General features: G+C 40.5%; 2 protein-coding genes across 9 annotated transcripts in view; one reads left to right on the forward strand and one right to left on the reverse strand.

Annotated features, from left to right (window-relative positions):
• Positions 1–1118: 1118 nt before the first annotated feature.
• Positions 1119–25931, reverse strand: Arglu1 (arginine and glutamate rich 1). 4 transcript variants are annotated; one of them, XM_031338983.1, is made up of 5 exons: positions 25564–25744; positions 25375–25509; positions 19285–19510; positions 16936–17019; positions 1119–1944 (listed from the first exon to the last, which is right to left on the reverse strand). In XM_031338983.1, exons 1-5 carry the CDS (start codon positions 25713–25715, stop codon positions 1780–1782), a joined length of 762 nt encoding a protein of 253 aa, XP_031194843.1. In that variant the 5' UTR covers positions 25716–25744; the 3' UTR covers positions 1119–1779. The 4 variants fall into 4 exon arrangements, 2 of the variants coding, with proteins under 2 accessions (XP_031194843.1, XP_031194842.1); XR_004109745.1 differs by adding an exon at positions 17395–17502 and having other exon boundaries at positions 1911–1944; positions 25375–25744; XM_031338982.1 differs by having other exon boundaries at positions 25375–25931.
• Positions 25916–26393, forward strand: part of LOC116068878 (zinc finger protein Pegasus-like) — a 118402-nt gene continuing 117924 nt past the window's right edge. For 3 of the 5 annotated variants that reach the window (XR_004109738.1, XR_004109741.1, XR_004109742.1), the window contains exon 1: positions 25916–26288. The gene's annotated coding sequence lies outside the window, so the exon portion shown is untranslated. The remainder of the gene's footprint in view (positions 26289–26393) is intronic. The other 2 variants (XR_004109739.1, XR_004109740.1) reach the window with 2 other exon arrangements.

Genomic DNA, 26393 nt, shown 5'->3' on the forward strand with positions numbered 1-26393 from the left:
CAACTGTGATTTCTTTTCACATGTGGCAGAAGAAACTGAGTGACAAGGCAAAGGCACTAGAAGGCTGACCTCAAGTATTTGGAGCCCAGGCTACTCGTCAGATAGTGCTTAGAACACTAGCAGAGCAAAAGCAACTTTTACATAACATGTCCAGACTTTGAATGTGCAACTGAGAGCAACAATGACTCTGTATTGAAGAGTTACATTAAAATAATAAGAATCAGGAAATAATCTGAGCTAAGTTAAGAGATTTAGTTTTATAAACTATTCCTGTAAATGAAGCAGACGTATACTCGGAGTACTAAGGTATCCTGTTCACTAAAACCTTTACACTATATTCCTCATGGCTACTTAAAATTTTATCTTTAAAGATATTTAAAATGACTTCATTCTTCTTTACCACAGTGAAGAGTTAAAACTAAAGCAACAGCAGTTTCCATAGCATGCAAACACAAAATAATCCACCAATTATTCATTTCAAGCAACATTTTCAATGAAAATTTGTCTCTGGGATCCTTGTTCTCCACTATGCTATGCCTATGCACCTCAGATAGCATTTTATAGCCTTTCCTTGATTGTTTTTTTTTCTCCTTGAGTGTTTTAACACTAGTAAACTTCAACAAATAAAAGATTAAACGAGGCAGATTCTACTACTGGGTTATATGTACGTTTCCACATGCAAAAATACCCAAACAAAGTGCAAGCCCCCAAAACTAGTCAATGTAAATGGTTTTTATCACCATCTCCCCAGCATGCTAGGGTGAAGACTATTTTTGTCACTTTGAATGTACAAAGCCAAGTTTTAGCTGATGGTCCACCCTTTCTGTAGTTTTAAAACATACTTTCTAGTGTTTATTAAGTATAATTTGTATAATTTCTACAACAGAGGCACAGGTTTAGTATTTTCCAAAGATAATACTTGATGTTATAATTCTTTTATCAGCATAAAGAATTGTCTGTAAAAATAGCCAGTAAGTACTAATTCACAAGTATATGTGATGTACATAGAAACCCTGTGAAAAGTATAAACTGGAGGAAATATAGTACACCTCGAAGGCTTCTAAAAGTAAACCACCCTTCAGACTTAACAGAACTTAAAAAAAAATTGCTTAAACATATGAATTTAAGACTTTACTTTATTCAGCAAAATCATTTATTTACAGTGGGGAACGCTGGTTTGATTTTGTCAATGAAAGAAACAAAAGTCCGACAGAGACAATACTGCACCGCAGGTTATTTCTGTAGCAGGTGACCGACTGTTTCCTTACCTGTTGTCAGGAACTTCAAGAGCCACAGCATCACAAGGACACTGCTCTAACAACACACCACAGGTCCAGTAAAACCCTGGGGATTTTGCAATGCAATTACCAACTTTTTCTTTTTTTATAAATGCATAAAAAAACAAAAAGTCAGCAAAACCAGCATTATGACGCCGTAAACAGAGTATAACTCCGAAGTCAGTGGTCAGTGAACACCTTACCAGACCAGCTAGTCACCAAGTGACCTGCTCTTCAGCAGACCCAACCAGTACAGAATTCCAACAGGTGCAAAATACACCACTTCTAGAAGACAGCAATGATCTGATAAGGACTTGACTTAATGGAGGAAAAGAGGGTAAAATAAAGGGATTGCAGAGCATAGCCCCTATTAGAACAAGCTAACTTTCCAGATTTTTCAAATTAAAAAAAAAAGAAAACAAAAACAAAAAAACCACTTCAACATGAAGCTACAATACGAAGTTTTTTCATTTTTCTTTGCAAAAAGTTCAGAGTTTGCCATTCAATCCTGGGTTTTTAGTGAGAAGGACAGTTTTGGCCTGGACTTCCCCTTGCCCAGGATAATTTTTTGTTCTTCTTTTTGTTGACGCTGTCGTTCTTGTTCTAGTTTCATCCTTTCCTCATGAATCTTTCTTTGTTCTTCAACAATTCTCAATTGTTCTTCAGCCTGAAAGTTAAAGTAAAAACAAGATCTGTCAGTCCTGTCTGTCTCTCAGTCTCTTTCAGCTACCAGATAATAACCTACAAATCTATCTAAACATATAGAGACCAGTAGAGAAATAATAATTAAGGAAAGAATTATTTAATTAATCCCATAGTTTCTCTTTCATTTATAAAAAGTATTTCATAGACTTCATGCCTTGATCATAAATTTGATTGTCTTGATATACCATCAAAATTAACACAATTAACTAAAGCCATGACACAGACTTAGTCCCAGATATGGCATCTACTCAATTACTATATTTATAATTAGATTATACAAGAATTGTAGTAAAAACTCCCACTATGCTTCTATATTATTAAGTCAACAGTAACCAAGAATTTAAGCCAGGCAGTGGCTTAAAGTGGATCTTTGAGTTCAAGGCCAGCTGGTCTACAGAGAGTTCCAGGACAGCCACAGCTACACAGAAAAACCCTGTCTGGAAAAATAAAATGAACTGTTCTAAGACCCAGTTTCTTGGAGAGAAAGAAAATTAGCAAAGGTCTTGACCTAGCTGATTATAAAATGCTATCTAATTTCAAATCAGCTGCAGAGTTAACAGCACCTCCCATCTCAAGCAGCTGACTTACCACCTGCATGGCTCTTCACACAATTTCTTTCATCACCATGGAAAGTCAAGCTACTCTCAGGAATCTCCTACTAAAACCTTCCCAAGAACCCTTCCATCTCCTCGCTTCTCATGGGTCTAACTTTACCCCTTCTCCTAGAGGACATTAGGCAGCACCTAGCTGGTAATTCTGGATATTACGGTGGGAATGACACCCAAAGAGTAGGTCAGGGACAGTGCCACGACAGCCTGCACAACAAAGAATCAGCACCCTTAATTCTCAACAGTGTCATTAGAAAGATAGGCAGTTTTAACCCTTGAATATCTCCATCAATTACCAGCACATTCTCCCATTTTTCCCATCTGACTTTGACCTAAAACATGCACTATCCTTTGAGCCCTTCCATTTCCTTTCAAAGTTCCATTTGCAGTCATTGCTTCTGCCTTATTTTACTTAAAGCTGTTTTTAAGATGGTAACCAACAATAAAGCCAGTGATTTCCCATTATGTGATTACAACCTTCTGTCCCCTCAAGTCTACTGTCTTCATCTGCACGGTGCCATACAGATCAGTAACACTCTCCACTCATCATCACTCCTCTGGTCTCACAGTACTATTTTTTCAAGTAAAATGCAATATAGCTAGGGGCCTTTGGCAAAGGATGGAAATGACTATTACTATTATGGAACACAAAACGTGAAATTATGTCCTGTGGGCATCAAAATGGCAGTAGTGTTGTAGTGTGGGCCTATAAGCGTAGCTACAAGAGGAAAATGGGAAGAACTCCGCAGCACTCAGGGTGGGCCAGATAAAAACTCCAGAGCAATGATGGCTACTGTCCTCTGTCTAGGCAACTATCCTGGTAAAGCACGTACTGAAGAGATCCAACAGCCTCCCAAACTCTACACACCTAATATTTAAAATATTCCAAGTCAGAGACAACTTATAGGAGTCAGATTTTTCTTTCCATCACGAGTTCTGAACATCAAACAAACTCAGGTCATAGGGTTGACAAACACCTTTACCCATCTTCTGGCCACTTCTTTTCGTATACTTGAGAAAGGGTCTCAAACTGTAGCCCAGGTTGACCTCAAACTCATAGTAATGTCATGAAAGCACTGTGATAATTCCTAGGCTTTGTCCTACCCTGCTGTCCCCTGAAACAATCCATCAGCTGGCTCATGATCAAGCTGTCCACTCTTTTACATTCTTTGGCTTTGAGTGTATTTTCATCTACACTGTCACTACTTAAAGGGTACACATTTTCTGTGCTGCTAAATGCTGAGACTGTTCCCCCTGTACATAGTACTGAGACACCCCTTTGCCTTCAAGTTCCCAGTGATCTCTATGGAAAAAAAAAGAATACAGCTGAACTTCCAAAATTACTATGCCCTGCAAGTGGTAAGACAGCTACTAAAAGCCTACCTACACCAAGAAAGTCATTCAAGTCCCTATCTTCCCTAGGTCTACCCATGATCACAACACAAAAGAATGATGTATCTGGGGCTGGAGAGATGGATCTGTGGATAAAACCGTTGATGAGGACTAAGATTCAAATTCTCAGAAACCACACATAAATGCCAAACAGGCATGGCAGCAATACCTGCAACAAGTTGCCTAGCTGAAAACTGGTGAGCTCCCAGTTCATCGGGTTAAGGAAAGACATCCATGTTAACTTCAGACCTAAAACTTTCATGCTAACTATCCATGTCAAATCAATCACCTATCTGGGTGCCAGCACTAGAGACTGAGCCAAGGTGTATGTAGTAAAGGCTTTTTCTCCCATGTGTGTGTGCACTTGTGAAACCTTTGGCAATTTAAACACCTAGACTCAATCCTACCTGAGTTGAGCCTACAAGACCATTAGGATCTTGTGAGTGAGCCAAAAAGAACAGCATTATTCCATGAAAACCCTTTAAAATCACAGAAACAATTTTCGATCCCATCAATGTGTGAATGATATGCTGAATAACTGAAGAGCAGCTAGATTCAAAGCTACTTTATTAAAATTTACTCAACTGCCGCGGACCAGGATTTTTACGGGGTCCCTTGTTCTGCGGGAGGAGGGGTTCTGGCCAGGTGTGCACGGGATTCAGCTTTGACAAACAGACTAGACAGGAGTGGTGTAAGGTCTGAGTGTATTTTTTAAATATGGAGTCAGGTTTATATAGTCGATACAGAAGGGTTTGAAAGAGTCAGGTGGTACAACGGTCAAGATACATCAAAACAAGGTGCAGGTACATGGCCCTTCGTTAGGAACACAATGAGTCAGCAGCAAAATAAATACACGTTAATTTAGCAGATTTATAATTTTACAAAAGTATTTATTGTATAGTTTAAAAGAAAGTTATGAAGACCAAATAATCTTTAAAACACGTGTAAAACAATATTGAATACTTACAAAAAACAAAACAAACAAACAAACAAACAAACAAAAATAAGCAGGGATGTGGTGTCTGGAGAGATGGCTCAGCAGTTAAGAGCTGAGACTACTTTTCCAGAGACCCAGGTTCAATTCCCAATACCTATATGATAGCCCACAACCACCTGTAGCTCTAGTCCCAAAGCATCTAATGCCCTCTTCTGTTCTTGGACACTGAACCTATGTGGTGCATAGACACACATTCAGGCAAACACTCACAAATGTAAACAGATTATTTAAAAGCAACAAAAAAACAGAAATAGGGAGACTGTTCTGCCGGTAAAGTGCTTGTACAAATAAGAGAATCTGAGCTCAGATCTCCAGCACTTGTATAAAAAGTTGGGTTCAGTGACTGGTCCACATCTATTACCATAGGAGTGGAGCCAGGAAGATCTCTGAGGCTCACGGGGCAGTCATAGTCTACCTGACCTACCAGGTTCTTAAGAGAGCTCAAGATGATAGGAAAGGCTTACATTAGACACTCAGTGTCTACTTCTGGTCCTCTCGTGTGTGCCTTGCACACACACTTAAAATACAGAGTAACACTCTCTAACTCTCTCATTTTTTGTCTTATTTTTGTGTTATCAGGAATAAAATATGAATATCAGAATAAAACCATGAAATATTTATATATGCTTGAACAAGCATTTCAAGAACTCTGAAAAAACAAAATCACAACTTGAAAGTCTCCTTTCATGGTGAACGAGTAAGGTCTAGAAAGAGGAACTTAACTTTAGTAACAAACCAAAAAACAAGACTTTCAATGTGATCACATTACACAAGCAAAAATTTAGTAGCAGAAATTAGCACATCATACTGCACTGAGCTCAAGTCTCAGCTTCATTACCCCACAGTGTAAGACGCCCTCATGAACTGCCGTACAAGGACTGCCATATTGGGATAACCTAGCAATAGGACTAATCTCCAGCACTAGAAGTACAGTCAATTCGAAGCCTTCCCTTTTCAGTGAATTAACACATAAGCTAAGCAGGCAAATGCCCTGCCCATGCATTCACATTATTCTACTGCAGCTCACTTCACATTCCTTGACAAATGGAATCCCCAAACACAACGTGACATCCCACAACCACCTGTAACTCTAGTCCAGGCTCCCCAATGATGGAGACTTAGTTTGCTGTCTATCTGTAAGGCTTGCCAATACCTTACTTGCTATGTATTTTCTTAAACCCTGACTTCCTAACTTCCCAGCCCAGCCACATAACTTGTCTTCTCCCCTGCTTGTTCCCTGTGTGTCAAAAAAGTGTTTGAATTGGGAAGAAAAGAGCACAACACCCACCTTACCCACAGACATCTGTGAAGCCAAGGTTAGGATCCACTACACTGCAGTCATTAGGATCACTGTTTCTAGACTCTGCATCCCACTGCCTTAAAATAGCTGGTGAAAAGAAGTCACAAAACTAAAACTATTTGTCTTAGTGTAAGGCCTGGTTGTTCCTTCCAGCCATCTTCTGTAACGTCTAGTTTATTAGAGCCTACCTACACAACATAATTAGTATTCTCTTTCTTGGACTGTCTAAATTCTGTAACAATCTAAAAGAAGAAATACTTTTTATTTGTAGTGATTAAAGGAACAAGGGGAAAGAATTGAAGATTGCACCAACAGGCACCATGCCCTCTAGATTTTAAACCCTCTAAGGCACAAAACTTGATTGGCTCTGCCATTTGTACTTCTAATTCTTGTGTTTATTTTCCTCCCTAGAACATACACAATCATTAATAATGTAAATCTCACTTTTGACAAGGCAATGTATAAAAAGAAATTACTACCATGCATGGAAATGCACATCCAACCTTTAGGTAGTCAAGACAAGTGGATCTTGGATTCAAGGTCACCTTCAACTACAAGACCCTTCCTCTTCCTCAAAACATAAAACTGTTTAAAATGTGATGTGCTGGTGAAACCTATATATACACTTCTCTAAGTTTTCATATACAAGACTTAAAAACAAAACAAAACAAAACAAAGGTGGGTGTGGGGTGCCAAGCCTGTACACAGGCTAAGACACAAACACCTCAGTTATGCTGACCCTGATCTTCCTGAGGAAAATGTTCCCATCTCCTCTAAAGCATTACTCACACCATCTAAAAGAGAATGCAGCTCACTGCTTCTACAACCTTTTCTCTTCAAATTTAATTACTTATAAACTCCTAAATCAGTTTGAAACTTCAACTCTAGATACTTCAGGATATTCTGTACTGCCTAAAACGAGGGTTAAGTGTGGGATGTGAGGAACATTCTCACAGCTTCAAAGACTCTGTAACACTGACAAGAAAAATGATGTCTTCAGGGTTTTCTTTTGACTTTATGTGCTAACATTTCATACTAAGGGCTGGAGAGACAGCTTAGCAGTGAAGAGTACTTATGTGTTACTCTTGCGGAGGACCCAGGTTCAAATCCCAGTGACTACGAGGTGGTTCACAACCCTTTATCAATTTAGTTCCTGGGATCTATATATAAAACCCTCTTCTGACCCCAGATACCAAGCATACATGCAGTGCACACATATACATGCATATGGAAGAAAGTGAATAAATCAAATAAACATTAAAATTAAAAAAAAAAAAACAATTTCATGTTTAAAAAAACCTCTATACTATATATAGATGTCTCTTTTCATCTTCTACACCCCAAATTCTTTGTCTTGGGGAAACTTTTTTGTGTATATTGTTATTCATTTCCTTCTAAATGCCTGCAAGTTGCCTTCAAGACCTAGAGCTCCCTGGCACACTCATATTCAGAAAATCTTCCCCCATCTTGCTCTCTCAAGGACCCACTTGGCAGGTTTGACCAATTTATCAATTCTCTCTAAAGCATCTAACTGCTATTTTGTGGACATAAGACCATCTCATTTTGTTTCTCAAGTCACTCTATGCAAAGTCAACAAATGCACCAAGATCTAAACATCTGCTTTTTATACTGTGTTTCCAAATACAGTATTAACAGAAAGATAGTGTTTTCTTCACTGACTTCTCATACAGAAAACTAACCCCTCATCTTGATTTCTTAGTCACTTCATTTATTATTAAATTACACATCTGGTACCATCTCCTGAGAGGAGTGTGCACAGCACTATTACCTGCTCTTATAATGTCTAAAGTAACATTTTAGCCTATACACACACACACACACACACACACACACACACACACACACACTCACACTTACACCTTAAAGATGCCCTCTTTCCAGCTGTGAAATTTCCTGTGTCTACTGTATAAAAAAATTGTTTAAAAGAAAAAAATCTCAGTCTGCACTGTTTAAAGAAGCATGAGAGCAGCAGGTCCTCAGGCAGCATCTGTGGAGCAAAGTCAACTCTGCAGCCTCTGGCTAGAGTAAGAGTCTGTCCCATTCCAACACTAACCGGCAGGCCACTATCATCAAATCTCTGTCCACCTTCCTTTAACATTCCCCTGGACAGTCTTCTGTCCATTTTCAGTCTCACTTAGCTGACTTTCCTGTTAATTTAATCTCCTCAGAAACTAAGTGTCCTAGCCACCTCCTGCAGCTATACTACAACAATGATTTTGGGTAAACGTAAAAAAGGATTTAATTCTCAGTTCCAGAGGTCAGTATTCAAGATGCTGGCTATCCAGTGAGGAGCCTGTGACTACATCATACTACATGACAAATCAACATTGACTAAGAAAGAGTAAGATTCTCACAGCCTCAAGACCTACCCTCAAGACCAAAGTAAATTGCACTTTATAAAGTGCTTCAGGGAACACAAGCATTCAAACAACAGCAGTCTCCAGTTAAGTCGCCCACCACACTGGGACCCCTTCATACCACTCCTTCCTAATAATCTTCATTCCTGCGTATCACTGAGATGGCCTGGAACCTACGCAACAAATGGAAAAAGCTGTCTAGATGCAAAACCTTCTTTCTAGAGCAAGTTTGTCTGTGTCTTTGCAAAATACAAAATTTTTGTTTTTGTGTTTGGCTTGCAGGCATGTTTATGCACCAAAAGTATTTGGTACTCACAGAGGTCAAAGAAGGTAGTTGATCCCCTCAAACTGTAGTTACAGAGAACTTTAAATGGCCAGAAATTGAACCTAGATCGTCTTCAGGTATAAAAACTGTTCTTGCCCACTAAGCCAACTATCCAGCCTTCTGTGATCATCTTTTGCAATCAGGGTAGCCCTAGACTCTCCTAAACAACCAAGTGTGCTAGTTCCTTTTAAAGGTATTTTATTCTTCAGCCTCTTCTCTGCTATGTCCTATGGGGCTGAGAAGCCTTACCTTGCACATCTGGTTCAGAACCCCTGTAAGCTCTCCCTTTCACACAGCTGGAGGACATACCTTAGCTAGATAAGGATCAGTCTTCCCTCCAGTTTCAAATAACAAATTTTTAACACTTCTGAACACTGAAGAAGCACCTGTAAACAATACACATTTCTACAGTGTTAAAAAACAGCAACAACTATGTATTTCCTATCACGTGTCTAAAAATCTTCCAGTTTCTGCACGATTGAAGCTTAAAGCAAAGCCTTATTCTGGAGTCTAAGTCAACATGTGTCTTAGTTTGGGTTTTATTGCTGTAAACAAGACACCATGAGCAAGGACAACATTTACAGGAGAAGCTGAGAGTTTTGAATCTTTTCCAAGAGGTCTTCCAGGCAGATAGGATGAGGGTATTAAAGCCCATGCCTACAGTGATACACCTACTCTAACAAGGCCATTATATACACTCCACTGGGCCAAGCATATACATTCCACTCTCTGGCCCCAAGTCTATGGAGGCCATACCTACTCATAGCATAATAAAGATTTAATCCAACTTCCAAAGCCCCCAGTCTATAGCAGTCTCAATAATGTTAAAGATCCAAAATTCAAAATCTCTCCTAAGAGTCATTCAATCCGGCAAACTCTAAACTTTGCATCTCCATGACTGTTGTCAAAGCACTTCTCAGATTTCTGACTCCTTTTTCATCTTTATTGGCTGCAACAAGGTTCTTTTTCCTGGGCTGTTTCCGCTCCCTGTTAGCAGCTTTCCTCAGCAGATAGCCCATGGCTCTGGCATCTGGAAATTCTTGGGGTCTCCAAGGCAATTTCTATATTAGAGCTTCTTGTTCCAATAGCTGGGATCCAAACATGATCTTCTGGGCTCCTCTAAAGGGCTGTTGTCACTTCTCCAGCCCTGCCTTCTGTAGCATGCTAAGCTCAGGTTGATCCACTCCACTGCTGCTGCTATTCTTAAGTGATCATCCTATGGCACTGGCATTTCCAATACACTGGGGACTTCTGCTGTAACTAGGCTGCACCAATGGCCTCTTATTGGCTCCCTTTATGGCACCACGCAATTTCTTTGCATGCCCCCTTTAGTTCTAGGCTATCAACTGCAACTGGGCTGCACCTTCACCAAAAGCCTCAGCTGCTCTCCATGACCCCTTCATGTCTTCAAAACCAGTACCACCTTGGTGATTCATACACATTACCAAGTACAGTTGCAGCACAAGGTAAAAATCTTAGCTATCCCTGGAACACAGCTTCTTTGTGCTCTAAGAAAACACTTCCCACAAGATTTTCACCTCAGTGATGCTGGTCTCTTCTTTATCACCACTAATCTCTTAGTTCCATCTAACCAGCATCAACTGTCCCAGTAGTCCCTTCCAGTCATAATTCTAAAGCCAGAGCCACATGGCCAAAGCTGCTGAGCTCCGCTGCTTGCTGGAGTCAGAACATGACCATGGCCCCTTGTTCTATTACATTATACATTATCACCAGCTATTTTCTAGCTCCTTCGCTGCCTAAGCTTGGATACCTGGAACTTGCTCTGTAGTTTTTCCTGTTCAAGAGATTTGCATACCTGTCTCCTAAAGCACTGGGATTAGAGGTGTGGCCCACCAAACCTGTACTTGAGTTTTTCTTTACCTAGAACTTGCTCTGCCCAGGCTGGCCTTGAACTCAGAGATCTGCTTGGCTTTACCTCCTGAGATTAAAGGTTTGTACTACCATACCTGGACCTAAACTTAGTTGAGTGGGATCTTGCCCTGAGGTTAACACTCCCTTAATTCAATTTAATATCCTCGAACACAGGATTTAGCTCCATGTCACTTCCTAGTTCACCTTTAATACTCAAACCATATTTTTTATATTTTTCCTTTCTAACCAGAGAACAAAGTCTGTTGGGCTTTGAGACTTCCTTTGTCAATGCATATAAATCTCTTTACCTTAGCCTCAGGTAGACAGACTCTCCAGACAAGGGCAAAAAGCAGCCACATTCTTCACCAAAATATCACAGGAACAGTCTTTAGGCCATGTATCAAAATTCTCCTCTGAAATCTCTAGAACCAGGCTTCCACAGATCAAATCACCCTCAGCAACAAAGTCTTCCATATTCCTACTAGGATGTTCCATAAAGCCCCACTTAAAGCATTCCACAGCTTTCCAAACCTAAAGTCCCAAAGCCCACATTCTTCCAAACAAAAGCACTGTCAGGCCTATCACAGCAATATCCCAGTCCCTGGCACCAACTTCTGTCTTAGTTAGGGTTTTACTGCAGGGAACAGACACCATGACCAAGGCAACTCTTATAAAGATAACACTTAATTGGGGCTGGCTTACAGGTTCAGTGCATTATCATCAAGGTGGGAACATGGAAGTATCCAGGCAGGCAGGCAAGATGCATGAGGAGTTGAGAGTACATTTTTATCTGAAGGCTGCTAGGAGAAGTCTGGGTCCCAGCCCATGCCCACAGTGACACACACCTACTCCAACAACAAGGTCTCCTAATGGTGCTCTAGGCCAAGCATATACAAACCATCACATGTTATCAGAAATGGGCTCCCTTGGAAATGTCAGGAGGCCCTCGAATGCTTCTGGCTTCTAACCACATAAATCTATAAAATCTTTAAATCCACTCTTTTTTTTTTTTTTTTAAATGGAGATAAGACCTCCCCCTAATATATAGCCCTGGGTGTCCTGGAATTGCTATACCATACACAGGTAAAGATAACATTTTGAAATCTCATTCTGTTCTGTCCTTCCTTCAGCTTCTCTGATTAATGTCATGAAGTTAAAGAAAAATCTCCCTCTACCTTACTCTTAAAAGGATATACAATAATTGAGAATAATGTTATTCTAACTCAATCACACCAGCAAAAAGCACTCCTCACTTAGTGACCATATACCAAACATTCTAAGAACTAGGTATGGGGGAAGTGTGAATTTCTTAGTCTACTATCACATGCATTGAGAAATAAAACAACAAAACCCTTCATTTTCCTTAGAAGTCTTTTCAAAGTTATCCACTGCAAAGTGAGCAATAATCTATATTTAAGTATGTGCATCTCTTAGGCTTTCAAACATGGGATTTTCAACTTCTCACACAGTGATACACTCACATGGGTAAGAAGTAGTCTATCGCCAGACAGTGGTGGGGCACACCTTTAATCCCAGTACTTGTGAGGCAGAGGCAGGGGGATTTCTGAGTTCAAGGCCAGCCTGGTCTACAGAGTGAGTTCCAGAACAGCCATGGCTACACAGAGAAACCCTGTCTTGAAAAAACCAGGAAAAAAAAAAAGAAAGAAAGAAAGAAAAGAAAAAAAAAAAAAAAAGAAGCAACTTATCTCAGTATTAAAAATACCTGTCAACGTGTATTTTGCACTGATTTCAAACCTTGAAGAACACCCACCTACTCAAAATTCATTATCCTAATGACTCCTAGCTGCAGTGATCCAGAGATGGCTCAGATCAATCTCTACACTGCATGCATAGGCAGATGTAACCAGTCAGAATACATCCCTCCACAGCAACACCTAAACTCTGCTGGAGCATGCCTTTAACACTGCACGTAGGAGTTCGAGTCCAGGCTGAGATACAGAACTAAGATCCATCTCAAAAAGAAAAAAATTAGAACATAAAGTCCTGCTTCCTTAGCACAATACCTTACATCTTTATAGGCACAGCATATAAAACTTGGAGAAAAATAAAAAAAAAAAATTAATCCTACTTTTAAAAAGTAAATTGGGCTAGAGACAATGCTTAGTGTGGCTGTCCTGCACTAGGGTTGGAGTCCATTCTCTATCACCACGTAAGAGTGGATCCTGGTGGTATGCATTCATCCCAAACTTGTGAGCTGAAACTGAGGGAGAGTGGTGGAGGCAGGCAGATCCCAAGAGCTATATCCAGCCAGTTTGCTAAAATGATTAAGCTCCAGGTTCTTAAAACTCCACCTCAAACAAGCAAACAAAACACAAAAAACTGAAAGTGACTGAGGAAAAGCATGCAGCACAACCTCTGGTCTCCACCAGTGCATGCACATTCAAACACACACAGAGGAAACTAAACTTCCGCATTAATAACTTAAAACTATTTTAAGACAGTTGGTTGTCAATTCAAGGTCAAAAACTAGGAGTGTACCAATGAAGCCAGCTCACATTTGGATTTGTGATTTTACAATCAAATATGTATGTTAGTTATTTGTTTTTTTTTTAATAGAAAAACCCATGACAAAGCAATGCATAGACTAGAGTTAATAATGGCTTTCACAAATTCTACCTGACTAAATCTAAAATATCCCTTTTTACTCCACACTGAACTCCATATTTAACTGTTACCATGGGAGTGCCTACTATAAAGTTAACCAAAAGGATGACTTAAATGCATTTTCCTTGCAAACCATCTCTACACGGCCGTAAAAATGAAATGCATTACTTATTAAAAAAAAAAGTATAGACTGGAGAAAAGGTGTAAAGTTACACTTGGAAATACCAACTAAAGCAACATGTTGGCTTATCTTTCTGTCTTAAAAGGTATGAATGTGCTTTTTGGGACCTAATGTCCAATTATAATAGATTGTATCTGGCTACTTTGTACATTATGTCTTTCCTGTTTAGAAAAGTAGTCTGACTGAAGGAAGGACAATCCAGCCTGATACAGCTGTCTCCTGAGAGGCTCTGACAGGCCTCTAATACTAATACTGACTAATACTGAACTGAGTACAGGGTTACCAATGAAGGAGCTAGAGAAAGGATCCAACGAGCTGAAGGGTTTGCAGCCCCTTAGGAGGAACAGCAATATGAACTAACTAGTACCCTCAGAGCTCCCAGGGACTCAACCACCAACCAAGGACTGCACATGGTGGAACTGATTGCTCCGGCAGCATGAGTATAGCAGAGGATGGCCAAGTCGGTCATCAATGGGAGGAGAGGCCCTTGGTCCTGTGAAGGCTCTATGCCCCAGTGTAGGGGAATGCCAGGGCCAGTAAGCAGGAGAGGATGGGTTGGCATGGCGAGCAGGGAGAGGGTGGAGGGAACAGGGGTTTGTTCTTGTTGTTTTTTTGTTTGTTTGAAGGGGAAACTAGGAAAGGAGAAATCATATGACATGTAAATAAAGAAAATATCTAATAAAAAAAAGTCTGAAAAACAAACAAACCTCATTTGACTGGATATCTTTCACACTTAGGACAAAGTACTGTGTGCAAATGCAGTTTCACATGAGTAAATTTTACAAAATACATTTCTGGAAGCAGAATTTAAGGTTTGTGGTATTTAAGCATTTTCTGAACCTTGCATATTCCTATCTAAATCCAAAGGACCACCATGTAAGTGCTTCCATCACTCTGTATCTTAGTCAGCACAGAGAATTTCCTAAAGAATAAAAAGTTCCTAATTTAGCCAAGTGGTGGGTAATAGCACACGCCTTTATTCCCAGCATTCTGGAGGCAGAGGCCAGAGAATCTCTGAGTACAAAGTCACATGTTAAGATCCATTTTCTAGAAATTTCAATAGTTAATTTATCATGCCATATGTAAGTAATTATGTGAATGTTTCTGTATTTTCAGGAAGCTGGTCTTTTCAACTTTCAAAATCGGTTACCATTTCAGAACTCTAAGTACCAGGTCTTCTCAAAGGACTGTCTTTCCTGGCCTGCCTCTGGTTCTCACACACACCTTTCTTGGTAGGCATCAGGCTGGCTAACCCACCACCTGTCTATAACTATTCTCAGAGACTCCACATGCTATTCCCTAACTTACCTCAATGCCTTGACTATTTTACTTCTTAACCTTCTTATGTGCCTTCTATCCAAGGCCTAACTCAGAAAAGATATCTCTTGGGAGGCTTCTGGACACCACTCCACCACAACTAGGTCAATTATATCCTAGTATCCATACCATTTAAACATTCTTGTATTGTTAACTTTTCTTACAATCAGTTGTCTCCTCAATAAATATGTTAAATGATTTACAAGAACATAATTCCTTACCTTTTTTCCAAGCAACTTTTGTCAACATAGATTTTAGTGAATGGTTACCTCTTCAGCTAGAATGTTTCCTATTTTTTGTTTTCTACAGTGTATAAACAAGCATACTCATTACAAATTCCAGCAGGTACAGCTGCTTTTTCAGCCAGGCAAGCACCATAGCTGATGTAGCTAGGAAAATTCTGTGTGTCTGCAATGACCTACTGCTTCTCCTTCCCTTTCTCAAGTCCTTAATTTGATAATTTCAGTGCCTCGCATCAGACATTCCAGTAAACACAAAGAGCAGCACTCAAACCACAAAGCATGTACAGGGACTATAGTCAAAGAGCTTTAAATTGCATCGGCCCTCATCTTCATATACAATTCGTCTTTGACTCTCATGAAAGACATCCCACTTTCTACAAAATTTTCCTCACCAGCCATTTCTAAGAAGCCCAACATTATTGCAGTGACCATAAATGAGTTAGATATATATCCAAAGCTTTTATCAAAGTCACTAGAAGTGCATGTATTCAACTGAATTTTACCGCCAATATGTCATCAGAATGATGTCACTCCATACAGTCTGTCAGCAGACATCTAGAACTGTGCACATCAACCCACAAATAAAAAACAAAGCATTAGAGGGTTTACAGAAACCTGACCTCATGAATAAGCCAGTAGGTTTTCCACTAGACCAAGGTCACCAATCTCTACACACACACACACACACTAACAACAACAACAAAAACCCTAGAGAAAACATATTCTTCATATGGGTACACTAGTAACTGATCGGGTAGACCAACACCAAGGTGAGGACTATCTAGGCCATTCACAAGCAAAGCCTAAAGCAGCCATCTGGTCCTTTTACCATGTCCTCGTAGAAATAGTTCACAATCATATTTCTCTTCTCAAGTACCAGACTTACTCACCCTTCAAAGTTCAATCTCCCAAACCTGAAATGTTCTTCTCTCTTCTACCTGCAGGACACTCTTCCCCCACACACGCTCTAGGACCAAATACCCTTTGTGTTCTTCTCAACAGTCAGTTTTTAAGGAGAAATCAAACTGCTCTTCCCCTAACCATAAGTCTCAGCAGCAAATACGTTTCTTGTTCTTGTTATTTCTACTGCATTCAATTCAGACTTTTCCAGAATTTCTCTTGGGTTATGTCTACACTCGCAGGCTTACTATCTTTCTTGGGGTTTTGAACTACTTATATTCAGTTTCTCCTTATATTGGCCAGTTATAGTTTTTAATTGGCCTATAAATAACACTATGAAATGGTAAGTTTAGTCTCTGTACTTCTGTTTAGATTATAAATTCAAAAGAAGTAAAATACATGAATTGGTATATAGCACACCTGAAATTCCAACACATATAAAGTAGAGGCAGAAGGATCAGGAATTCAAGGCTAGCCTGAGATATATGGGGGGGGGGGGTTGAATGTACTGTTCTTTGATCAAATGTACGGTCTTCCTTCTGTCTAGTGATAGGGTGCTTCTGTGTCAGCTAGCTAAAGAACCTGGGTGTTTTGCTTTTTTCCCAGGTCAAAGAAATGTTAATGTTAGAACTGAGATACTAGGAACATAGAGTAATATATCTCCTCCAGGAAATGTTTTAAAGCACTGAAAATGTTGTAATTCTCTCCAAAACTACTCAACCTCAAGTAGCCCCCAGAATTTCCTCAAGTTCATCTAATGACTCAGCACAAATCGCCTCAATCTGGAAGACCGCCTCCCAAATGCACAGCACTCACCAGTTTGGCCTGTGCTTCTGCGATTTTCCGGTTATTTTCTTCTAATATCCGCTCCAGTTCCTCACGCTTTGCTCTCTCTTCCTCCTAAAGGGGAGGACATGTTACGATGTTAGAAAAATAAAGTGTTTACCTCCACAGCAAATATTTACTAATCTTCCTCTCAACTCTGTTGATCTGACTTAACAGGGTAGCTTTACAGCTACCTTTCTGTCTGACAAATGATAAACTGTGCAGCCACTAAAAAATTGGTTTCTAACACTAGATTTAAATCATCCCTCCCAGTCCAAAACAGCAACCAACTAAACCCTCCCTAGTAGTCTCCGGGCAATTATTACTAATACTTTAATATCACACAAATCAACAAGGACAACTACAAAACTGGATAGTATTTACCAAATTAAAAATATATATAAAATATAAATAAAGTGAATATTTGTCTCACCAATTATGGATACCTACGTATTCTTTACCTATACTCCTTTAATCAGCATTAAAAGTTGAGTATTTACTGTCTTGTCCAGTGTCCTGCAGAGTGTGCTCCTCGGCTGCCATACGCGCCAGCTTCCTCTTTAAAATGATTTGTACTGTTAGCTTGGCAATACCTGCATCAGCAGCTCAACCATTTATAAAGAAACAACATACAAGGAAGGCTGAGCTGAGGAATGCAGATGTTTATGGTAAGAAGGAACAAAAAATGTAATTCATCATTCCTAAGGCAAACAATTAATAAGAAAAATACATTTACTGTTAGTGAAAAATACAAATGGTAATCCATACTAAGGACTGCTTCCATGGGGCATGGACTTAACATCAGATGTTGACAATCACTAAAGGCAGCTTATATTGTTCATCTACAATCTGCACTGAAATTCAGGAATCCAGGGGATGCACAGTCAGGAAATAAAATTCTGTCATTTTTTTTATCTTGGAGAATTTAATGAAGTTTTATAATGCAAACTATATGAAGATTGCTTGATGGTTTGGGCAGTGTTCAGATCACAGCAGACATACTCAAATGATTTTAGTATTTGGAAAGACTGTCAGGATTGTGTCCGTGTTAAAAAAAAATGTTAATATGAAACAAAAAGCAAATGAAGAGAAAAAAATCTTGCTATGATTAATAACTCGCTACAAGATAGCACAATTACTCCAAAAATATTTCCATTATTAAGGGCATTGATACAAATAAAAATACCATACACTGAATTTTAGTCTGTGAAACCAACTACAGACAGGTCTATGTAGTTAAGACAGGACAAGGGAAATGCACTGTACAAGCAAAGCTTACTAGAAAGCAGAGATTTAACACAATGTCAACTTGTCCACAGTAACGCCAGGATGAAAAATGACAGTAAGTCATGTGTTTAAGCCGAATATTCACAAATTTATGTTCAAGAAAACATTAACTACAGATTCCCTGTGTCACACAAATGGGATCTGTGTGTTTATTAACAAACTGTGAATGGACACTCAGGGCTGGGAAGTGATTAGCCCTGAGTGCTTCTGTGACTTTCGCCACACTTTACGATCCTGGAGTAATCAGTGCAAACAAGCCATAAAGCTTCAGTAGCAAATTACTGTCTCACAGAAAGACATTTTCAACTTCTGCTCCAGCTGCTGATAAAACAAATCATGTGTTTAGCTTGACTCCAGACAAGGACAACCTGTTCCTTCAAAACTCTCTAGAGAAAAAAAGGAGTTGTTAGTAGGTACTTTAAAAAAATAAAAAAATAAAAATAAATAAAAAAGATGAACAATCTGGACATTTTTCCTTAAAAGATTCCTTGAAACACATTAGGAGAATGAAGGGCCTTATAATCAGAATGCTAGAATTAGTCCACTGTGTTGAAAGGATTGAGGGAGGGGATGAAGGATAACAGAAGGAAAAAAAGAACAGTAAGAAAACCTATGTATCAAAAGCAGGTGCTGTCACTCACGTCAGGCCCTGCTCTCTGTCATCTGACTGAAGGCAGAAGCCTCTCACAGTCTAGGCAGCAGAGTGAGAACAGAGTGGATCTTTAGCCTTTCCCTTTACCACTCCCTGGTTCCCCCTACCCTCCCAAAAAAAGAATGTAGTCCTGCAGCCATGGCAAAAGTTTCAAACACTTCTCAAATACGTAAGCCAGTTCCATTGGATCAAAAATATCCTTGAATAAGTTTTAAGAAAGTAACTTTTAAGTACCAGTCAGCACTTCTGGCTAAAAAATTATCTTTCGAAGCCATGTAAGTTTAGATGAGAAAGGAATTAGATAGTCGCATTCCATCTCGTTCTGGACTGAGCAGGAGGCACACCTGACACTGAAAGTTTTGCCATGGACTGTCTCTACTTTCCAAACGACCGAGCGTTACCTCTCTAGCTTTTTGTGCTGCAAGCTCAGCTTGTCTCTGTCGCTCGAGTTCTTCGAGCAACTGCTTTTCCATGATGCGTTTGGCTTCTTCAACCCTTCGGAGAACTTCTCGCTCAATTTCATCCTTCCTTTTCTCCAATTCTTCTTCTACCCTTTTTGCTACCAATTCTTCCACTCTTCGTGCTGTTTCTTCCTCAATGAGTTTTTCTTCTATTTCCTGCTGCCGACTAGCAAATAAAAGTAGAAAAGACAATTTAATATTTTAAAGAACCTAAGAATGAGAAAACTAAGTTTAAGCCCACTACTAAACCGAGTTTCATTTCTTATATCCTTAATAATTATATAGCTTATTTTCACATCACATTAAAAAAAAAACCTGCAGCCAGGATAAGTAATACAGAAATTCAAATGAAGATAAAAATCTTTTTTGGGGGGGGGAGGGAGGGTTTGACACATTCTAAATCTAGAAAAGCTAGTTAGCATAAAAAACAAGAATCTAAATCATCAGATTTATTTAGGAATGGTAAATCTGAAACAGCAATCTGCTTCTGCTAGAGTCCATGATGCACACAAGTCACTCTATCCAAGGTTGAGCTGCAGAAAGATGCACTCACTTTCCCTGCTCCTTGCATAAAGTCTCTCCTTACAGAGAGACTACCCAGTTAACAGCTGTGGCCTTTACTCTGGGTTCTGAACTTCTAATCCTGTTGTGCCTTTTCCTCCTTGGATATTTTATTTTAAGTTGTTCTAGAGACCAAAATAGAAAGGTAAAAATCTATTGTAATATCAAAGCTAAATAAAATATATTACTATTCTCATTATTTTAATTCCACTGACTGTGCTTACTGACTGAAAATAAAATTTTCTCTAAAAATGTCTATCAAAGGACTATCATGGAAAAAATTGCACATTTTGATAGTCACTGGTTCCATACATCTATTTTGAGGTTGGTAGGAGGAAAAACCTGAAATGATCATCCAATTTTATTTAGTTAGATGTTAAATGATAGTATTTGATAGCCGGAAAGCATGTTAATATTACACTGATCTTTTAAATATAGCTACTAGAAAGTATTAAGATACACATTTTGATTACATTGTTTCTACCTAGCAGCGACAGTACTATGTGCAGAATGAGCAAATTCAGAGGTTCTCGATGCATCTAAAACCAAAAGAGGCCGATTTATTAATACTTTCCCCCAAATTATCAAATTAACAAAAAATAACTTACAACTTTTACCTTTAGAATCTATTTGATACATTTCAATTCAATTCCTACCCAAGGGCTTTCAGCTTAACCCATCATTCAATTTCTACACTTAATCCTTTCTCTCTAGGAGACAGAAGACAGGACAGTAAGTCTGGCTTTCCTCAAGGTACTAGTTATATATACTGTGAGGACTTATCGGCGCCTTTACTATTTCCTTTCCAACTACAATTTTCCAACAGTGTATGAAAGCCTAAGGTTTAACACATCCCTCCTTTTTAACTTCCTATCAAATAAATAGAATAAGCCTTTTGTCAAGCTACTTGGTAAGAAACAGCAGCTATTCTCTAAATTGATAGACTATCCACAAAAAACAAAGACAATAAATAGATATCTCAATTCAATGGCAATCATATATAGAATGGGTTTCCTGTCTACTGAAAGGGAAAAAGATGAAATAAGCTAGCTTTAGACTGTATTTTGGGCTACCAAAGCATAGTAACAAAGATTACTGTGTACAAGCAAACTTTTCATTACTTCTATAAAATCAGTTAAATGTAGTTAAATCCTAGGGAACTCAGCTTTCTATCCTCAAAAACTCAAGTCTTGGTTATCAGGGTGAGGTGGAGCAGAGTGCTAAGTACAAAGGAAATAACGGAGCTTCCATCAAGACTCAGGTGATAGAGATAGGCTAGAGGGAGGGAGAGAGGCAAATAAAGGTCCTAGGAGAGCTCATCAGCAGGACTCAAAACTCTCACTTTAACAGGAATTTGGTAAAAGTGCAAAAGACCCTTTTTTGGGTCAGGAATAGTTAAAGTCCATATTATTTATCAAGCCAAACCCATTCAACTTTTTACTTGCAGCAAGAGCCAAAGCAGCATTGCCCGTCAGCTCTGGCAGTCTTCATTCCCAGTGATCACGTCAAGCAGGGGGCAGGTGACAGGGAATGAGCTGCTGAACTAAGGGGTCAAAGTCTATCTCTAACTGTAGCTCAGAGGTTTTATAGTCTAAAGCAGTGCAGGATGAGAACTGGCTGCCCCCCTTTTTTGAACAGGGCTTCTGGCCTCCCTTTGTTCCTGGGGGAACTGTAAGGCACCCCAACATGCCTCCAATAGCACCCTAAATGAGTGAGCAAGGTTGGGGCTTCTCACCACTGCTACAAGCCTCACAGAACGTAATTTTGGTTGTTAAGTAAAAAACGGTATCTTCAGGATCCAGAGATAAATATTGAATCTGTTTCTAGAGGCTGTGGCAAAAAAAAAAAAAAAAAAAAAAAAAAAAAAAAAAAAAAAAAAAAAAAAAAAAAAGTTAAAGTCCATATTATCTTATTCCTTTCCTAGATAAAATTCAGAAAACCAACAGGCACATAGACAACCAATTTAAGCACCAGTGCATCTTTACTGATGCCAAAGTTAACTGGAAACCAACACTAATACCACCATTAGGCCAACCCAACAAACTTTCCTCAAAAGGGAACCAAAGCAATTCTGGTAGTGATCTCACAGAAAGACTCACACAGATTCTCTTAAGTCTTTCCTCAAAAGCTGCTGCTCTCAGTGCCAGAATGCCCTGCTCACCAGTTCCTCGGGAAGGGGGAGGAGAGGTTGCTCAATCTTGTCTTTCTCTAATCTTTGTCTCAACTCATCTATGGAGGCCAGTGCTTTGCTAAGAATCTCCTAGGGCAAGTTATTGAATCAAGTGGCGTCAGGTCCTCATTTTTCTCACGTATTTCAAAGATGGTAACTGATTAAATAAACCAAACCAGGGGTGGCACAGTTCTTTGGTAATATTAAGTGAGGGCATGGCTTGCTATGTAGAACTGATGCTGTATTTTAAAACATCCTTAAAACAAGGAAACTCAGTTTTTGGAACCTCTAGGAATTGCTTAGTAATTACTAGTAAACATTAATTACTTCATACCTAACAAGGGACTAAACACTGGGCCACTTAAGTTTTTATGTAGCATGCCATTATTTAAAGCTCGTTTCTGAGAAAAGTCACAGTCACTTCAATGAACAAGATGAATGTTATGGTGGCATAATGAACCTTAACAGACCCCAAAGCTAATTTTTTTTTTTTTTTTGCTACCCAGCAGTTTCTCCAGGACAAAGGTAAGGCAAGGATGGGAAGAGAACCAGTATCAAACAAAGTGACTGAAAGGTCTTTGTACTTGTTCCACTGTTGTCTTAAAAGCTCTAAGCTCCAAAATTACATAGATTCAGAGTAAAATTCATTCAAAGTTCTTTACCCTCAAAAATGAGCTCTGCTTATTTTTCTAAGAATCATGAATTCCAGTTCACCTGGGATACTCTTGGACTCCTGATTTGTAATTCAGATAACACTAAGAATTGAAAACTCAGATGTCACACTGGCTGGAGGAAGTTACTAGGCCAATGATATGATTTGCTACAGGTTGTTTATTATCTATTTTTTTCAGCAGTTAGTACAACTTAAAATACGTAAGAAATGTTAATATTGGTATAAGTTTATTATCTATTTTTTTCAGCAGTTAGTACAACTTAAAATACGTAAGAAATGTTAATATTGGTATAAGGCATGGATGAGGGATCACATTACTTGGCTGAGACCCAAGGGCAAGAGGAAGATCTGATTCAATTTTGAGCCATATGAATTAGCTCCTCAAAAATGTGAATGAATATAAAGGCCCACCTTTTAATTATGCTATTGAATTATTTATTTTAATGAACTAAGATTATAATTATTGGATTCCTTCTTGAATTATTCAGCAGGCTGTGCCTGGAAGCATGGTCAGTTAGACTCAGTAACACTGACTGACTCACTCTCACGACAAGCACTAAGTACTTGACAGCACCTCCAATCTTCACAATAAAATGGGACTCCATTTCACAGATAAACTCAGATGATTTATTTAAGGCCTTGGGATTGTACTAGTCTCCAATTATCAAGACATTTAACTTTGTCTTCATTGAACCCCAGACTCCATGAAAACATCCCAGGCATTCACAGATTTTTTTAGTGTCACCTTGTTACTGCAAATATACATTCCCTGAGGTTTTCTTCAATCCTTGGAACCAACTGCTTGGTTCTTCTCTCTTTACATAACCCCCATGGCATTCTATTCTATCTCTTCCCCAGGTTTTATCAACACAAGTAAAGCCCTGTCACCACCTTAGTTAGCTCAGCTCTTTCTTATTATATACAGAACCAGAACCTAGGTGTGCCAAGGGCAGACTCCTGCTTTTCCCTCTCAACTACACTGCTTGGCAGTCTGGTTTCATTTAAGACAACAGAAGGCAAAGAATAGTAGCTGCAGTAGTAACACTATAAACATGACCGCTAGCTCCAATGCTCTGTCTATAACCCACACTCAACTGTATAGTCAGTTCCTTTTCCATTCTAACAACTGCTCTCTACTTACCTTCCTTCCATTCTGTTCTCAGGGATTCAGGAAGACAGCTTACTCCTTTGGTCCACATATACCTTACAGGCCTGACAGCCTCACCATCTCCTACCCTCCATTCCTGGTGAGATACTCCCAACTGAATTTACTACTATATTATTACCCGTCATCTGTCTGAGCTAGATCATAATGTCAGAGTAGCAAATCAATCATCTTTCTATCAACTGCACTTACCATTGCTCCTGGCACTTATTAAAGGCACAGGAAATACTAGCAACTAGCTGAACAAACAAGCCAACAAGCATTTGTAAGCAGACAAACTAGTTTCCCTCACTCCCAAGGCACCATCTCCACTGTCTTTTTAGTGTATTCTCTAAGAAATTAGACCACACGAATAGTGTCTAATGGATACGCAGAATTTAGTATTAACATCGGCTGCGAACCCTGTCCCCTCTCAATGCTGATGGCATGGTTGAACACAGCTCTACGTCCCATCATTTCATCCTGTGCTGTCCATGTGCAGCCTGATGATCCTAATTAGCACATCGAGTTTCCTTTGTTTTCACATGGAGAATTGTCTCAACTGTCACACACAACTTTCTCTATGTTCTACTAGGCTACAGGTTTGTTCCAGACCCTAACAGGATTCTATGTGGCCAAGGTGAACCGAGAAACAATCTGGAAACAGTACAAGCCAAGACTCCAGTTCCACCTACAGTATTAGCTGTGTTCAATCCCTTATCTCCCTCCTAAAGACTTCTGGAAAACCTGTCTACCACAAAATCTGCCTCCTATTTTTTTTTTTTTTGCAGAAAATAGAAACCCCTACACAAATCATATACACAAACTACCTAGTTCCTGCTTCATAATCACTTATTCAAGTCTTCAGTTAAGAACTCCGGAAACCATGGCCGGCTTAACAGGGAACACATATGCTTAATATTATTGTTCCACGTGGCTGGGGGGAATGAGCACATCTAAAAGAAAAAAGTACTTCACAACGTACAAGTGCACTCTGGTCGGTTCATCAACACCAACTTTTACGTCGAAAAGAGTCCTCACTCAAAACCACGTGATCTTTGCCCAAATTTCAAGTTAAGTCGCTTGACGATAACCGGTTTTGCCCTAAGTGAAAATTCGGTTAAGAGTACTCTGAAACTAGAAGCATTTGGGCGGGCGACAGCAGGATCAAGCACGCTCACTAGAGGGGCTGAGTCCCAGACAAAAAGCGGAGGGGACGAAGGCACCCCAGGTGTCCGCTGGAAGTCTGTGCATCTTTGTACGACCGTATAAAAGGAGGTTCAGAAAGGGCCCGCACTCCGAAGCTAGGCGCGCACCGGGGCAGACCCCCTCACGGGTGCCCTCCGCTCCAACGCCCCGGGCCTAGAGATTCACGGTCCCTCCAACCTCCCGCCTCGCGCCCGCAACTCCGACTTCCGGGCCGGCGCTCCCGCCCCACCGGCCCCGAGCGCGCCCCCGCGCCTCCAGTCGCGCGCCCCTCACATTTTTCGCTGTCGCTCGAACTCCGCCTTCTTCTCCTCCTCCTCCCGTTTCTGCTTCTCGTCCAAGCTGCTGCGCTTGCTCACCGTGCGCCCGAAGATGTCGATGCGGTCGGGCGGGGACGAGGCGCGCTCCCGCTCGCGCCGGGATGCCGCCGCGTTGGTGGAGCGCGAGCGGGAGCGCGACTCCCGCCGCCGGTTCCGTTTGCTCTCCCGGGACTTGGAGCGCTTCCGCACCCGCTCCTTGTCCCGCGAGCGCGAGCGCGAGCGGCTGCGCTTCTTGTTGTGCTTGGAGCTCTTGGTGTGCTTAGAGCGGGACGAGCTCCGGCTCCGCGACCGGCCCATCCTCGCGCCGCGCGGCGCCCGCCGCCTGTCGCCCGCTGCCCGCCGCAGGCCGCCCCTCGCCGCTGGGAAGCGCAGCCCCCCGCCCGCGGACCCTCCGCCTCGCCCCAAGCGCACCCGCCACGCACACGGCCGCCTCCGCCGCGAAGGCCTAGCAGGCCTGGCCCGGAGTCCCTAAGATGGCAGCTGTGGCAGCACCGGCCGCCCTTCCCACAATGCCCCGCGCCGAGCGTGCCGGCACGAGCCCCGCCCCCTGACGACGTCGCCTAGGCGGGCCGGCGAATGCGACCGAGCGCACTCGGCTCTTTCCGCCACTGCGCGGAAACTAAAGCGAAGAATCCTGGTCAGCCTTCAGGTCTTTCACTACTACCTCAACAAGACCCACAAAACCTTAGGAGTTAGAAAATATTTATGATGAACCTTGGCTGAAAGGCAGAATAAGACCCGAGTAATTGGGAAAGCCCTGTTGTTTCCTTAGCCAGCATTGAGAATGTATCAATTGTGAGCCGGATGTGGTGGTACAAGCCAATAATCCTAGCCCTTAGAAGATGGAGACAGAAGGATCAGTTGTTCAAGGTCAGCCTTGGCTATGTAGTAAGTTGGAGGCCAGCTGGGGATGCATACATACATACATACATACATACATACCACTAAATTAGAACAATTCCCAGAGGAGTCTCA

This window comes from Mastomys coucha, unplaced genomic scaffold, assembly GCF_008632895.1.
Source record: "Mastomys coucha isolate ucsf_1 unplaced genomic scaffold, UCSF_Mcou_1 pScaffold22, whole genome shotgun sequence".
Taxonomy (NCBI): Eukaryota; Metazoa; Chordata; class Mammalia; order Rodentia; family Muridae; genus Mastomys; species Mastomys coucha.

Excerpts from the sequence above, each read along its gene's own strand:
- Arglu1 (XM_031338982.1), bottom strand. The coding sequence starts at position 25,715 with ATGGGCCGGTCGCGGAGCCGGAGCTCGTCCCGCTCTAAGCACACCAAG. Across the intron at positions 19,511-25,374 it reads TTCGAGCGACAGCGAAAAAT|TCGGCAGCAGGAAATAGAAG; the intron begins GTGAGGGGCGCG and ends TTTATTTGCTAG. Across the intron at positions 17,020-19,284 it reads CAGCACAAAAAGCTAGAGAG|GAGGAAGAGAGAGCAAAGCG; the intron begins GTAACGCTCGGT and ends CCTCCCCTTTAG.